This window comes from Asparagus officinalis, chromosome 1 (genome assembly GCF_001876935.1).
Source record: "Asparagus officinalis chromosome 1, Aspof.V1, whole genome shotgun sequence".
Classification (NCBI taxonomy): Eukaryota; Viridiplantae; Streptophyta; class Magnoliopsida; order Asparagales; family Asparagaceae; genus Asparagus; species Asparagus officinalis.
The window spans coordinates 61,159,776-61,177,645 of NC_033794.1; the positions used below are offsets into that span (position 1 = coordinate 61,159,776).

At 35.0% G+C, this 17,870-nt stretch overlaps 1 protein-coding gene across 2 annotated transcripts; it reads right to left on the reverse strand.

Moving 5' to 3' along the window:
* Window positions 249-9,849, reverse strand: LOC109824986 (mitochondrial carrier protein MTM1). Of its 2 annotated transcripts, none has more exons than XM_020391647.1 (6): window positions 9,844-9,849; window positions 5,605-5,680; window positions 4,578-4,673; window positions 3,297-3,813; window positions 1,471-1,606; window positions 249-983 (listed from the first exon to the last, which is right to left on the reverse strand). In XM_020391647.1, the coding sequence occupies exons 4-6, from the start codon at window positions 3,734-3,736 to the stop codon at window positions 795-797; spliced, it is 765 nt and encodes a 254-aa protein (XP_020247236.1). In that variant the 5' UTR covers window positions 3,737-3,813; window positions 4,578-4,673; window positions 5,605-5,680; window positions 9,844-9,849; the 3' UTR covers window positions 249-794. The 2 variants fall into 2 exon arrangements, with proteins under 2 accessions (XP_020247236.1, XP_020247228.1); XM_020391639.1 differs by lacking the exon at window positions 9,844-9,849 and adding an exon at window positions 5,765-6,006.

Sequence of the window (17,870 nt, forward strand, 5' to 3'; positions counted from 1 at the left end):
AAATACATATTTCTACCAATACTATATAATAGATGCAAGATAATGTATGTATTCTGAACAAGGGAGTTTTAAAAGAAAATAAAACATCAATACATAAAACTTAAGTTTCATTAAACAAAACGGCGCAAGCGACACACAATGGGCGTATAATATGCATTAACAAAGAGCACTATTCCGTCCATCGGACTGGGTTAATACTAGTAAGCATAAAAGATTCGGCACAAGCAAGATAAGTACTTATAACAATATTAACCCAACCTGACAAAGATAAATAAAAATCAAGACTAATATCAGTCTCACACTTGGGAAATACAAAGATAAAAATTGTTAATGTTCCAAAAAAAGATACGTGATAGTGTATTTGCAAAGCAAGTATTTGCAAAGCAAAGACCATCTACATAATGAAATAAAGCAAAAAAAGACAATTCATACATAAAACACAGACCAGGGATTAATTTCACATCTTCATATTGGACTGTCAAAATTTATGTAAATTACTCTCCTTTACAGGATCTGCGTCCCCTTAGGGAGGCCTTATTCACCAAGAACAAAATGGCAATGAGAATCAACTCAGCTTCATTAGAACCCGACAAAAAAGCCAATGCCATTTCCAACTTTTAACAGAATTGCGTCCAAGTCCGAACCTGTACTGGCCTGTAGGCCTGAAGCAAATAATATGGGCATCCAGCGTTGAGGAAGAGGAGAAATGGTGGCTATTAGTGTTACCAACTGTAACTATTTTGGATTACTTTTTGCTTGTTTTCCAGGTGCTTCAAGTATTAGCCAGATTATCATTAAAATAGACGATCAAGAGCTAATAAGTAGCTTCCAACAATTGAAAAAGATGCGATGCCACTTCGCGCCATCCTTAGCCAAATGCCACGAAACATGATGTTTCTATCAGCAGGAGACATTCCTGCAACTCTCTCTATCCAAATTCCTGGTGCACTCCATTTCAGCAGCTTTCTTTCCATAGCTATATACTGGTACCAATAAATGAGAAGACATGAAAATGAGGCATCACCCACACATTTAATTAAGTTTAAAGAAAACAAGCAGGTTTAACAGGCAAAGCTAATAACTAAAAGAGTAAATTTCACAAAACTACAATGAACTTCTGGAGGTCTTGCACAAGACCACGGTGAATGGTTTTTCATTAGAGAAAACTATCATTAACTTTTTCCATTCGCTCACTGATTATCTGTACCTTATTCAGAGCAAGATTTTGAAAACAAGAAAATCAATCAATTGCAACTCACCGATTATTTGTTTTGCTGGCATTCCATTCTGTCAATGAATTTTCAACTAGATGCTCCACTACACTACTTTTTTGTTGAATTGAATTCTATTCATCTCTAGTTCAAAAAAAAATCCATTTTGATCTCATTCAGCCAGTGGAAGGTGGCAGTATTGCTTCCAGGACATACATAGATCAGAATTTTAGGAACAATAAAAAGCAGCCGAAAATACCTTAGGCGTAACAATACACTGGGACCTTGTTTTAGCAGTGTCAAAGGTGTGAGAAGCAGCAGCAGCCATTGTTCCAGAAAACCCAGCAGCAAGACTAGAAGCTAAAGGAGATATAGGGTCAACTTCATTGATTGACCTGAAAAACATAGTAAAAGTCTAAAAGATAATGGCATCAGATGTGCTTCACAATACAAAAGGAAGTTGAACTTTTCTTCCTTTCTTAGGGTAAACAAGAAGTACTGAATCCAATTCTCATTGGTTGTAATTTGAAAATCTAGAACTAGACTCCAAGGAAAATTTACCCAAGAACTTTGGTTCAAGTATGGCTAACTGGACCATTTTTTCCCTTCTTTAACAATTAAGTTCAATAAGGACTATTTCTCCCTCTCCATTGACTTTCCTCTCTTCATTTATACTTACCTTCAGTTATGTCAATCAAATTCCAGCCACTAATGTTAATCATAAACCCTTATGCTGAATGCATCACTGGTCATATTCTGTGGAACTTCTATATTACTTATTCCATGAATGAGCAACCTTATGGATTGTAATATTTTTCTGGAACCATTCATCAAGCATTGAGAAAAGCAACAACTGCATGTAGGCAAGGTTTTAAGTATCGGATATCGGGGAAATATCGAATGGCCAAAATTCATATCGGATTGCGGATATCGGGGAAATATCGGGGATATGTGGTAAATATCGGAATGCCATAATGAATATTTGCATACATAGTATAATGCATTAAAATGTAATCTCAACATATGTAATAAAATTTAAGCATACAAAATATGAATAATATATGTTTAGGATCACTAATCAACCTTCTAAAACAAACAAAAGTGCAAAACAACGTTGCAACATTCGATCTGCTTTTTTTAGGGCAAAATGTCATTTGATATAATGGGGAAATCTTGATATCTCGCCCAAAAATTCCAAACACGGTATATAATTTTGCAACAAGCTATATAAAAAGATATATTGGTCCACATATCGGCTAATATATCGGCCATATCAGGGATTTATCACTCAAAATAGCCAAAAAGCGGTAAAGGATATTTAAAGACCATATCGATTGCGACAAGCCCTGTAAAAGGATATATCGGGGGATAGATCGGGCCATGTCGGGGATATTTAAAACAATGCATGTAGGTATTTCAGGAAAATATACTCTTAATTTCGCTAATTTCTTAAAACAAGATCGACAACACAAACAAATATACTTGGAAGCCAGAACTTAAAGAACCTAAGGGGATAGACCTTGACGAAAAGGGTAAGCAAACCAATTTACTCCTGTTAATATTTCAAAACTCTGCATATATCAGAATATTATTATAGTTCTTCTAAGCAACAATAGGCAAAGTAGAAAACAAAATTTCTGACATATTGGTATTCTTATATTACCATGACTTAGATGCCCGCAACTACCTAATCAGTTTACTTTTCACCACTCACTCTTATCAGGGTTAACATTCATGTTTGCAGAAGCTCTAATAGACCCAGGCAGATAGATCTAATAAATATATCTCTCTTTTATTGTTAGAAGCATCATAAATACGGATTTACTAAAAGAACCAGTAATGCTTCCATAAATCTATGCTGATGGATCCATTCTCAAAAACGTGCTGTCTTTTATCATTAGGCATATCAATAGTGGAGCAAAAGATTTAACCCAAATAAGAATAAAAAAATTAAAAGGTTAAAAAACTTGTGATAGACTGATAGTGAGATATGTTAGAATCACAATCTGATCACATGATATAGTTGAATCTTCCACATAATGCTCACTACTTAATATCACAAGGAACTGAGGGGAGAGCAAAAACCTGGGTGGAGGATTTATGTCAATGGCCTTCCAATTAAGCATTGCTATGTGCAAGAATTGCCATGTTGAAAAGAAAATACCGCCAAAAACACAATCTCGAGCTATTCCTGGCCGAAGACCTTTCCATAAAGAATTCCAACCTTCCAAGGATATAATATCTCGAGGCCGTGCAACTTCAGATGCAAGTGGTGGTCTTCCAGAACCAGTCAACATCCACGGGTACTGTTTGAGTGCGCCAACAATGTCAACATGCTTGGGGAAGACGTTGGAAAGAATACCAACAGTGTTGTTCCATGCCCTCATATCAGGAGTATAACAAGGTAGTAGTTTTGAGATCAACGTTGTAGAGTCCTGCATGACCTTAACTGAGCTAATAGCTTTATAACCAGAAGCACTGGCTACTTGTTTCCGGAGTTTAAGAAGTTCAAATGGGGTGCACATAACAGACTCTGCACCTCCAGCAGCTATGCCCGCTAAAAGGGCCTCAGATACATAGACATAGTTATCTTCTCTTCCATCTGTCAAATTAAAATAGACAACCCGTGATGTGTTGGGCACAATTGCTTTCTCTTTCTAGTGAAAGGAAAAGATAATAGCACAGAGCAAACTGCAACCAATTTCAGCTTATCCTTCCAAGAGAAAGCTTAAATGCTGCAAATATTATATCACTTCTAAAAAACTGTAGAAGAACAACGTTGCTTAGCATATATCAACTAACTCATTCCGACAAAAATGTCAATAGAAACATGGGCCAAAAAAATACATTTATCAGATACCTGCTAAAACTACACTAATTATTAGAAGTCGGATTTTGGATTGAATTATTAATTATTTTATTTAATTTCAACAATTAATCTATCTTTTCTGTGACTTGGCATTTCTCATATGTGCTCTGCATTAATGGTATGAAATTTAACATAAGATCTTTATTTGAAGTTCCTCATCATTATAAATGATATTGATTCCATTCTGTTAATTGAGGAGGCATCTCTTGCCATTTATAATTTCCTAAATAAATAAATAACAAATAAACGCCACTTTCATTTCTTACATGTTGAGCAGCATGGCCTTTAAGTTGGTCTATAATGCTTCACAAAGATACCTAGCCTTTCACATCTTGCAGCATATAAATATAAATATACTAATATGTTTATAATATGTTTATAATATGCTTTAAGTTTGAACTTTAACCATGAGGATGGACAGTTTGTAGAGCCACTGGGCTTCTAGATCCTAAGACCAATTTGTTAGATATGAAGGACTGCAATACATCGAAGCATACCTTTATAGAAAGCTGTTAGAATTTCATATACTCCAAAGCGAGTGCCCAGCCCTGAAATGCTACCGAGTGCTAACCAAGGAAGCCCACTGTATAGACCTAAACAAATTGACATAAGTAAAGATCATTTATGAGGCACCCATTGAGATAAATGGATATGGAACTTGATAGAGAAGTCAAAATGATATGCATACTTATCAATGCTCTTACCTTAGTAAAATGGACAATTAGATACACAAGTTAAATATTAGAAAATTAAGACCAATGGGAACGGAGGGTTATTTGCAGTTGGATGTCCATGGTCAAGGGAAAAGAAAAATATGAAAATGAAATCATACTGCATATACCCTGAGTGTTGGTGTTATAATAGCAGCTATATTCAATCTCATGGCATAAAATTGTGGTTTCTGATGTTTGATGTTGACAAATAGCACCCAAAAAAACCTATTGCCATTCAAAATCACATCATTAGTTTAGTAGAATAAGCTCACACCCTAGTAGACAGTGAAGTGCCTGACAAGAGAGACGTATGTAACGGGAAATATAAGGGTGGAATTTCTACATCCAACAAAAAGCCACAAAAATATAAAAAAGATTGACAAAGATTTCGTATAAAGAGTTCATTCGTTTCCAAAGTTTACAGGAGACTGCTTTCGATTATTAAGAAAGATTCTTGTGGAAATCTCAGCTGCAAATAGTGAAGATGCTTTCGTAAAAGAAAATGGAACTCATCCATAAATAAGGAAGATATTCTCATAGAACATCTTCTCCTATAGAGAGAGATTTTGATTATGACAATAAGCTTGTTCTCTCTTCTCTAACCCTTTTATATTACATTTCATCCTTTTTCTTTTCTTTTTTTTTGGATTCTGAACCATCATAAATGTAACTAAAAACACCGAATCGTCATCTTGCAACAAAGAATTGCAGTTTCTAATACTTTTTAGCTCCATTATCTTTATGCACTTGTTCCTCAATTGCAAGTAAACATCAAAGTGAATAAAAATCGCAATTTCATGTTCAATTTAACCTCTAAGCCCAGATGCATATGAAACTCGATCTACCACTTGAGGAAAGCTCAATTGCTGAGAAGCCCCCGCACCAACCTATTCATAAATTTTAAAAATCAAGAAAATTAACAAAAAAAAGTTAAACAACCAAAGAATCACTGAAATAAAGAGCAAATCTACTTGAAGGAGAGTCTTGAGGGTGTCGATGGGATGAATGAGAGAAGAGGAGACAGCGATGGAGGCAGAGGCGGCGACTGCGTGGCCTGCAAAAATGTGATCTTTGAAGAGATCCACCATTGATTGTCTGCTTGATTTTTTTTCCCTAGTGCGATTTCATGAACCCTAATTTGATTTTAGGGGTTTTGAGGATTATGCAGAGAGACGGAGGTTTTGGGTGAGAGAGAGATGGAGGGGACGCGGGTTTTGGGTTTGGATGGTAACTTCCGACCCGTTAATTTGGGTCGGGTTACACCAGAAATGGTTTTTTTCAATGGAAACAATTTTACCCCTTGGATATTTTAAGTGGGGTAAAGTGGAATAAAATAGGATAATGGGATAATTTTAGCATTTAATTTGACAATTCATGTGGGATAATTGATGATGTGGTATCTTATTAAAATATAATTTTATCTATTAATTACTTTTAAATTAACTTATCCAATTGGTTTAGTATAATATTTAGTATATTATTATAATATAAATATTATTTTACTTTATATTAAAATATAATATATTGTACTATACTTACAAATTATTATTATTAATTATTATATTGTATTGTATTATATTATATTAGCATGCTATACTATATAATAATTAATATAATATAAGATCAATATATTTAATATAATATTTTAATAATATAATATTTAATATAATATATTATTTTATTTATACAAAAATATAATATGTTATACAATAATTACTAATTAACATTATATTAGTATGCTATATTGTATTATATTATATTAGCATGCTATACTATATAATAATTAATATAATATAATATCAATATATTTAATATAATATTTTAATAATATAATATTTAATATAATACATTATTTTATTTATACAAAAATATAATATGTTATACAATAATTACTAATTAACATTATATTAGTATGCTACATTATATAATAATTAATATAATATATGAATAATATATTTAATATAATACTTTAATAATATATTATTTAATTTAATATATTATATAATAAATACGTTATACTATAATTACTAATTAATATTATATAATAATATATTACATATTATTATTAATATATGTTATTAAATTATGTTATTAAAATATTAATATATGTTATATTTTATATATCATATCATATATTTATAATATAATTAGCATGTATTAGTTAAGTAATACAAAAATATTTAAAATTATCCCAATTGTCTTCAAAGTGGAACAACATTGTTCCAATATGGAGGATGGGGTAAATTTGGAGTAATTATGAGGAAGGGGTGGAGGGGATCTTTATATAGTTGATGTAATTTAGGGAAAAGTGGAGTATTTGTCTCCCAATTACCCCACAAACCAATAACACCATAAAGTTGACTCCAATTCTAATTACCCCAATGAATAACACCAAAAAGTGATGTTCCAAAAATTATCCCATTATCCCCCAAATTACACCAATGAATAACCCCCCCTTAGAAACCATCTTTAAAATACTTTCTTTCTGTATCTCACTTTAGGGTCTGTTTGGTTCTGTTTGGTTGATTTTCTAAAAACCAAGAAATGGAAATGAAAAGGTAAAAATCTCAAAAAATACAATTTCATCCATTTTCATCCATAAAACTCACCCACAATATTTAATAAAATATTATTTTCATCAAACAACTCATCCATCATATCTAATAAAATATTATTTTTATCCACAACATCACTCAACTCATCTCATCTCATCATTTCAAATCACTCACATCATCATATAAGATGGTGACAACTCATCTCTTCTCATTAACATTTCATTTCCACATATTTCCTCCCAAAAAGATAGGAAAACGATTTCCTTAAGTGTGGGTCACATCATTCAATAATATAATGACAACTCATCTCATCTCATATATTTTCTTATTTTTAAGAATGAACCAAATAAAAGTAAACAACCTATTACAGGAAATATGTTTTTATAATTCATTTTCTTTTTTTTCGCCAACCAAACAAAATCAAAACAAGTTTTCTTAACAAATCACTCACATCATCCAATAACAATGTGACAACTAACATCATATCATCTCTTTGATTTCCTTCTTTTTTTAGCCAACCAAACATTCTCAAAATAATTTTTTCTTAGAAATAGTTTTCCATTTCTTTTGTTTCCCTCTTTTTTTAGGCAAACAAACAGCCCCTTATATGTAAACTATGTTTAAAATATTTTTTATTGCAATCTACTACGTTGGCTCACTCCTTAGTTAAAATTCACTGTAATTGATCCCACCAAGCCTGCATTAAGGGTCACCACTCAAATATATTTGTTATTTAACAACTGGTTAATATATAAAATCGGAAAAAAAATGACTTAAAAGTAAGTTTACGCGGTTGATTGCAGAGAAAAATACTTTAAACAATATGGTTTATATATAATTTAAAATTTAAAGATGGTTTTATAGAGTGGTCATATGTTAGAGGTGGTTTTTACAGAAAATGCCCTTGAAAAATCTATCAAAAGCCTCTTTTGGATTATTTCAATAATAATCGCTTTATCTTTAATATTTTAAAATTAGGCCCTCAAATCATTAAAATTATTATTAGGTCCTGTTATGGTGTTTTCGGTCACCAAAGTACGGCCCTTTGTTAGCAATGGACAGGTGTCCCCCTACATGCACCGCTTAAGTCAGATTGACGGTCAAAACCACCAAGAATCTCAACTTAGCAACCCGCCGAGTCGATATTTCCTTAAGTCGACTCGAATGACGGTACTTGTCGGTCATCTTGTCGAAGACGACTTTGCACGAGCCTACTCGACCAGTTATGCGACGCCTCGTGAGGTCGACTCGAAAGGTGTTACTCCTCGGCCAAGCTAAAGGACGACTTCAGTCTCGAGCCTCTCCTGCAACAGCACGTCAGTATCACATTTAATGTTTTGTAGAGTCTCGAGCCTCTCCTGCAACAGCACGTCAGTATCACATTTAATGTTTTGTAGACGCATCATATCTCTAGCCCTGATAGTCTTCATGACTCATCGGACCACGTCAGTACCGTCATGCCTCCGATCACTTCTCATTTAATGCTGAGGTGATCTCTCCTCCACTCGCCGACAGGCACGTGTAACTGACGCAGCCGCCAGCTCATACCTTCTTACCACTTTCCTGTGCTCAGCCGAAGTGATGGTTCTATCCTTTCAGCACCACTACAAATAGAGGTACTATTCTCAACATAAAGAGGATCTTTTTCCAAGGATTCTTTTTCTAGCAATATCAGTAGATTATGCTGTACTACACTAAAGAACTCTCGTAGTTCATTTTCCTACTCAAGTTCACCAGCTGACTTGATCATTGTAGGTACAATGAGGGAACTAAGCCTCGTCCTCTCACGAGTTGCTATTTGTGCAGGCTGGAAGATATTAAACTCAAAACGAGATATTTGGAGAAATGAGCAGCCCCCTAATCCATCTTAACCAATTTATTTGATTGTTTGATTACTTAACATCAACATTTTGGCGCCCATTGTGGGGCATTCATTCCTTTTTGAGAAAACATGGTTGGTTCTGAGGATAGGGCTGACCAGTCTCACCCTATAGGACTACACCAGAGCTACGTTACTCAAGCTCAGCTTGAAGAAACAGCTCAGAAGACCTCCTTTTATCGCCGACTTGGGGACCTATTGTTACAAGATGATGTCATTCGGATTGAAGAACGTAGGAGCCCTATACCAGAGACTTGTCAATAATGTCTTAAAGCACCAAATCGGCCATAATCTGGAGGCTTATGTGGAAACAAGCCTCGGCCTACATATCAGATCTGGTAAAGACCTTCACCACCCTCTGACGCTACCGCATGAAGCTCAATCCCACCAAGTGTGCCTTTGGGGTGCAATCAGGAATGTTCCTAGGGTTCATAATCACCCAGAGAGGCATAAAGATCAACTCCGAGAAGATAGACGCCATAGAGCGACTGCCCGAGCTACGCACTTTGAAGGACATCCAGAAGCTGAACGGGAAGATAGCGGCGCTAGGTCGATTCATCTCCAAATCTGCTAAGAGGAGCCTCCCATTCTTCAAAACTTTGAGGGAAGCAAGAACTTGAAGGAGAGCATGACTTAGACGGCTGAATGCAGTGTGGCTTTTCAGGATCTTAAGACCTACTTGAGTACCAAGTGATTGTTGAGCTAGCCCATAGGAGGAGAGACTTTGTATCTTTATATGGCCATCTCCTCCGAGGCCGTCAGCTCCGTCCTCGTTCAAGAAGAAGAGAACGTCCAGAAGCCCGTGTACTACGTGAGCCAAATTTTAAAACCGGACGAGCTCAACTACCCCCTTATAGAAAAGGCTGCCTTCACCCTCATCACCACTGTGAGGAGACTCCGCACTTACTTTCAGGCCCATTCCATAATTATGCAGACAAGTGTACCTCTGAAGAAAGCACTAGGCATCCCCACAGTCTCTGGGAGAATGGTCTCATGGGCAATCGAACTCAGTGAGCATGATGTACAGTTCGAGCCCAGGATGACAATCAAAGCTCAAGCATTGGTCGACTTTCTGATTGAGTCGCCCTCGTCAAGCGACGAGCCAACCACTCCCTCACAGTCGACTCGCTAAGAACCTCCAGTGTCACCAACAGTCCAAGCATCTACCCCACAGATCCGTCACACTCTGAAACATGATTCACCTGAATTCGCCTCATGATGGTTGTTGAAGGTGGATGAGTCCTTCGAAGAAGCCGACAATGGAGCAGGAGTGGTCCTGCGTAGTCCTGACGGGTTGATGCATGAGCACTCCATCTCTTTTGACTTCTTGGCCTCAAATAATAAAGTCGAATATAAGGCTCTTCTAGCTGGCCTTCGAGGGGCGCAAGCACTAAAGGCAGAACACCTCTACATATTGGTTGACTCACAGTTGGTTGCGCATCAGGTGAATGGACGATATGCGGCTAAAGACCCAAGGATGACCTTATACCTCAAAGCTGCTAAGTAACTATTAACGAGTTTCTAGGATTTTAAGATGGCCCAAGTCCCCCGCGCTCTCAACACCCCGGCAGATGCCCTTTCCAAGCTCGAGTTGATGAGCTTAAGGATTAGCTCAGGGCCCGTTTACACCAACACTCTCGAGCAACCCAGCATTTCTAAGCTGTCGGAGAACGTCATGCAGACAGAAGCACTTGTGATGCCCTGTTGGCTGGATCCCATTACCCTCTACTTAACATAGGGCACCTTGCCTGAAGATCCTACTGAAACTAGGCGTATTCAGAGGAATTCCTGTCACTACCTCATGATTGATGGACAGCTCTATAGGATGGCATACTCGAAAAGTAGCGTAGGACCCTATCTACGGTGCCTTTGGCCACCAAAGGCTAGTTATGTTCTTAGGGAGATCCATGAGGGCACCTATAGAAACCATCCTAGGGTCCGAACTCTCATGTAGAAAGTCATACACCAAGGGTACTACTGGTCCACTATTTTAGCTGAGTTAAGGCGACTCATCTCAGTGTAAAAAATGACAGTTCTACTCATCCATCCCATGAGCAACAGCGACCGAACTAACTTTCATCCTGAGTCGTATACCATTTTCTCCATGGGGGCAGGATTTGCTGGGTCCTCTCCCCATAGCATCAGGACAGAGAAAGTTTCTCATTGTGTCGATCGACTACTTCACCAAATGGATTGAAGTTGAACCCCTGGCCAAGATTGGTGAAATTAATGTCACAAATTTTGTATGGAAGTCCATCATCTACTACTTTGGTGTGCCCATATCCTTTATGACTGACAACATCACTCAATTCGACAGCGATGGCTTTCGAAATTTTTATGAGGAGTACAACACTCGCCTCAAGTTCTCCTCAGTCGCCCACCCTAAATTCAACAAACTTACAGAGGTTGCCAATAAGTGCATCCTTCAAGCATTAAAGAAGAAGGTGGACACAACGGTAGGGGAACTAGGTTGAATAGTTGCCTGGTATCCTCTGGTCATACCGCACAACCTATAAGAATTCAACCGAGGGGACTCCGTTCAAGCTAGCTTACAACGTTAAGGCGGTTACTCCAGTCAAAGTAGGCATGCCGACCATCTGACTATGACACTTTGACGAGGACTTAAACTCAAAAGGACTTCGGGTCAGGCTCGATCTCCTAGATGAAACCCGAGAGAACGCTCCAGATCTAGGTCACTAATCAGCAATGAATCGCTCGGTACTACAACAACAAGGTCCGTGTAGGCACTAAAAAATGCCAAGAAATAAAGTAGGGTCGAACCTCGCCAAAAACATGACGAGGGTCGTCATCATGACTAACCTCATCTCAGCCAACAAGCGTGTTTGTTTATGTGATAAGAGTTTTACAAAGAGAATAATCTTAATTTTGTTCTTGAGGCGTTCATCGTCATATCTCTTACTCTCTTTGTTTTGGAGAAGTTTTTCTAAACTCATCCTCTAGCTAATTAATATTTTGATTCTCATATATTTATGCTAGATTGATTTGAGTTTGATTTTGTTTTTACTCATTGTTTATACACACAACCACTTGAGCTTAAATATTCACATTTAGTATAATCGGTTTGTGAGAGTGTTTTCATTGAGAGAGCTTTACATTTCGTTCTCATTTGTCTTGGACAACAAATTCTTTACTTGAACTTATTGTTAAACACATTGTAATACACAAGAACATTTAGAGGAGTGGTTAAGAGAGACCAGGGTTAATTCTAAGAGTAGTAGGTTAAAGTCTAGGGAGAGGTTGTAAATCCAAACACTTGAGGAAGCTAACATAGGTAGTCCAACATTTAGAGGAGTGTAGCTTGTGTGATTGATAGCGTGTGCATTGTAAAAGTTATCAGTGATCTTCGAAAATCGTTTGTGTAGATTTTTAAGATATAGTGAAAATCTTCTCGAGGTGAGGAGCAGAGACGTAGGTCAAGGGTTGATCGAACTCCATGATCATATTTTGTGTTTGCGTTTGACTTTGGCGTACTATTCTTCTTTGCATCTTGTGCATTTTTTTATATCACCTATTATCTCATTGTTTATCGCCTATTGTCTCTTGTTTATCATTGCATAAACTTATTGTATATCATATTGCTAGGATATTACGTTATAAGTTTTAGTTTGGCATCGAAATCAGATTAGATTAGCAATTACCCTATTCACCCCCCTCTAGGGTACTTTTATTTGGTATCAGAGCTTGGTGCTCTTGATTCGTGGCTTAATCGCCTAGAGTCAAAGATCCTCGCTATTACATTTTGATAATCTAGTTTTGTGATTTTTTTCTTGCTTGCATCATCATCATGGATATACACGGTGCACCTAGTTTAGGCTATGATATAGATGTTGCTCCTTCATTCAATGATTTCCCTTATACTCAATGGATGTTTAGATTTAAACTATTTGTTAGATCTAAACACATTGATTTATGGGAAGTAATTGATTTTGCCTCTGTTGTGCCCATGTTGGAGAAATCCAAATGGAGCAAAGATGATAAGAAGATATTTATTATGAATAAGTTATTGTTAGAACCTCTGCTCAAAGCTTTTGATCCATCTATTTCTAATAAACTTGCTTCTTTTAATAGTGCTTATACATTGTGAAAACATATAGAAGCACATCGATAACTTGAAGGAAATCTAACGGATTCTGGTGGATTTCGATTCAAGTGAGATTGGAGCATCATCATGCACACGACCACTAGGCGATTGCCTAGTGAGGTATGCGAATCCGAATACGAAAATGAATTATCTATAGATGAACTCGCATGTGCTTATAAAAGATTAATTAATGCCTACAACAAATTGCATCTTAAATTTGTAAATTAAAAAAGCAAGCATGTTGAATTAAAATTCGATCATGATTTGCTAGCATCTAAATTTGATATCATTGCTAAAGAAAATATGATCCTTAAAGATAACAATAAAAAATTAAAATTAGATCATGATGCTTCGACATTAAAAATTGCTAGCTTATCTCGTGAAAAGATCGATGTCATGTTAGAAGTAGAAGCTATAAAAATTAAATTAAATTCATTCAAAAACGATCATGCTCTTTCCACTTCTATTGCCAATGCTATTGTGCCAAATAATGAGTTGAATGATGTGAAAAACCGTATATCTTATTTAGATTCAACTTTAACTACATGCATTGATAATAATAAGAAACTTATGGACTTGTGTGCTAAGTCACGTGCAAATGCTTCAAAACCACTCATTCACTATGAGCACATGTATAGCAAAGTTTACAAATGCTCTATTTACGGTCGTAAAGGCCATCTTATAAAATTTTGCTATGATGCACAAAAACCTACTAAAACCGATATTATTTTTCCTTGTGCATCTCATAAAGTTTCTTCACCACATACACACATACATGCACCCATTGCTCATCACAAGCATGTTGATGTGTTTAAATGTAAAGTTTGTGCTAGATTTGACCATTTGATAAAATTTTGTTTTGATTTGAGAAAAGTTTCAAATTTACAAAATGCTTCAAAGAGACCACCTTTATTTGCAAATGTTTCCCGTGCACAATTTAATGGTCAACAAAAATAAGTGCATCCATTCCATTGTACTTATTGCAATAGAGTGGGTCATTTGCATGATTTTTGCTATAACCGGACACGTACACTAAATGCACCCAAATAGGATCATAACCCAAGAATAGTAGACTATATTGGTAGGGGTCATATCTCTAAACTCTTTGGCACCAAGAGTGTTTGGGTGCCGAAATTTGTTTAATTTTAAAAAAAAGTCTTTAGCATTTCTGCTTTCGTTATATTTTGGCAAAATGTGTTTGCAATTTTTTTTGAAAATATATATTGATTAAAATTTTACTTAAATGAAATAAAATAGCATTTTAGTGAAAAGCTAGATTGGTTGGTTTTGATTAAATATAGTAATCAAACTTATTTTTGGACATATCTCTTGTTTTCATGACATATTATGATTTTTATTTTTAACTTTCATGAAAAGCTAGATTGGATGCCCAGGATACCTATTGACAAAACCTTTGCACCTGTTGCAAGATTAGAATAAAATTTGTATGCTTTTGGCATTTGCTAGTTTCTAAAAAATTTAAACTATTGCAAATTCATATTAAAAACACATTTCTAAATGGTTTTATATATATGAAGAGGTTTATATTGAGCAACCCCCCCCCCCCCCCCCCCNCCCCCCCCTCGGATTTATTGATCCTTTGTTTTCAAATCATATTTACCGGGTTCAAAAAGTTTTATATAGGTTAAAACAAACTCCAAGATCTTGGCATGCTCGCCTTTCTAGTTATCTTGTCAAAAATGATACAATTGATGTTTATTTGTTTTATTCAAAGCATACTTTTTTTTATCTTTGTGGATAAAACATATAAACACTCAACATGAAATTACCCTAGCGAGGGGAGAGTGAATAGAGTATTTGCTAATCTAATCAGATATTAATGCCAATTTAAAATTTATTAATAATTATATCCTAGCAAGTATGATATTTAACAAATTATATGCAATGATATGTAATTAAAACAAGGGCGATATAAACATGAGACAATGGCGATATAGAATGTAATAAACGATGAGCACAAATAATATGCCAAGGCAAACTCAAACACACAATATGATCACGGAGTTCGGTCACCCTCGACCTACGTCTCCGCTCCTCAATCTCGAGGAGAATCTCCACTATCATAACTGGTTTTTAATGTTCACCAAAAACGTTTACACAATCAGTTTTCTAGCTCACCGAAAACTTTCACAACTCTCACAAATGCAATCACACAATACACCCTCTAAGTGTTGGCCTCTCATGTGTCACATTCCTCAAGTGCTCGGATTTACCACCTCTCCCTAGGATTTACTACCGACGTCACTCCTCTTGGAATTGACCACATTTCTCCCAACCACTTCTCTCGATATCCTTGTGTATTACAATGTGATCTCACAATTAGGGCTCAAATACAAGTTATGTTCTCTACAATAGATGAAAATTCAATGAATCTCACTCTCAATATTACAACCCCCACAACTCAAATATACAATATGTAAAAATACCAAAAGATCAAGTGAGTTGTGTGTGTAAGCAATGAGTATAATAAAATACAAACACAATATAAAATCTAGCTTAATGAAAATGATAATCAACAAATAATATAAATATAAAACTAGAATTGAGTTTAGCAAAACTTCTCTAAAAATCAAGAGTGAGAGGGATTGAGATTGAACCCCAAACACAAAAGAAATGATCTCCTCCTCTTGTGAAAACTTCTTCACATAAACACTTGTAAAACAAACTCAAAAACACCCTTTAAACCTTTGTAAACTTGTTTAAAACTTTTCTTAAGTAGTCTCAGAAGTTAGAGAGTAAGGGGTATATATAGGGACCCCAAGAAACCAACTAAAACCAACAAAAAAAACACAAGACAACAAAAATCTGGAAAAATGTCGTTACTATGCAACAGTTATATTGTAAGTCGACTTATGACATGTATAAGTTGACTTGTGTCTTCATGAGTCGACTTGTATGAGTTATAAGTCGACTCAGCAGATAAAAATATCTAACTTCACAACATATCATAAGTCAACTTATAAGCCGGCTTATGAATCGACTTATGAGTCGACTTAAACGTGCACATGACCTGAAATGCACAATAAATTTTAACTTTAAATATTGTTTAAAAATATTAAACAAATTCTAAAAAATATAAAATTTGGGAATATATTTATAAATATAAAAATGAACATGTTACAAAAAGAATTTTTCAAATTGCATTTCGCATTTATGAAAACTCTTCATTTATAAAATAGTCCAAAACACGAAGTTTCAACAACACATGATTTTGAAAAAATATTTTCAAACAAGTTTGAAACTCTCTTAAGTAGATTAATAAATAGACTTTATAAAAGATGTAAAATAGTATAATCAAGTATCTTTAATCCATAGACATATTATTTTGCAAACTTACAAAAAATATGAAAACGAAAAACATGATTTCATTGATTTTTGAAAATGTTAAAGCTTGATTTTACTGAAATCATATCAAGCACGTATAAATATGAAGCAAATAAGTGTATATATAACTATATCCATTTTTTTCATATTTATGTGGCTAAAACTTGAAAGCAAATAAAACAAAAATGATGTGTGTATGTGTGTGTGTGTATAATATTGAGCTTGAAATATTTGCACACAAGTATAAATTCATAAAAACTAAAACACTGTACCCAAGCTAATGATCTCTTATTGAAGCTCGATCTTGGTTGCGGATGAAGCTTGATCTTGAATTTTTAACTTGAATGTATTGGCTTCATTTAGGTATTCCGCTAATCTTCATTAAATGTCATCGTTAAGGCGCAATTCATCCAACCTCCAACTAAGGATCTTTGTGTAGAATACCTAACAAGCAAATATAAATACTCGACAAACATTATTAGGAATTGTTTGTTAATCATCAAAACTAGATTAGATAGTAGGCTCATAAATATGAGACCTAACACAACATTACTTTTTACGTGATCATATAGATAAGTAAGATGTGTCCCTTAATTATAATGATACAAAATCTCTATCAACGGACATCTTTACCAAATATCTTTGTGAAGAAACCTTTTTTGTTGTATAAGAGGAAATTGGGCATGTGCAACCATTGACTCATGTTTGCTTGATCACTTATTTACATTCTTCAAAAAAGATGTTTTATGGATTTGTTGATCAGGCATGGTTTGATGTTATTGTGTGTTTGGATGAGTTTCTAGTCAGACAGACAGTTTCATAACTCTCTGGTCAGTCGACTAGTATTATATATCAGTCGACCGATTCTCCTGTTCAGTCGACCGATATTTGATATCTTAAGTCGACCGATTTCTGACATTTTCAGTTGACCGATTACTTAATACGTCGACTGATTCATCATCCAACATGATTTTCATGATTTACTTTCATTTGACTGATTATCCTTTTTATTTGGTATATGATTTACTTTCATTTGGTAATATCTTTTCATAAATTTATGATTTTTGGCTTTCACGGATTCATGATTTTTTTGGATTTTCACAAATATTTCCGGATGACGCCTTTGGATCCTCATTTTGTTACTATTAGAGTTTTATTTGTTACTTGGACTGTATTTTTTTCATTTTGAGACAATT

Excerpts from the sequence above, each read along its gene's own strand:
- LOC109824986 (XM_020391639.1), bottom strand. The coding sequence starts at position 5,881 with ATGGTGGATCTCTTCAAAGATCACATTTTTGCAGGCCACGCAGTCGCC. Across the intron at positions 5,681-5,764 it reads CCCTCAAGACTCTCCTTCAA|GTTGGTGCGGGGGCTTCTCA; the intron begins GTAGATTTGCTC and ends ATTTATGAATAG. Across the intron at positions 4,674-5,604 it reads ATATGCATCTGGGCTTAGAG|GTCTATACAGTGGGCTTCCT; the intron begins GTTAAATTGAAC and ends CAATTTGTTTAG.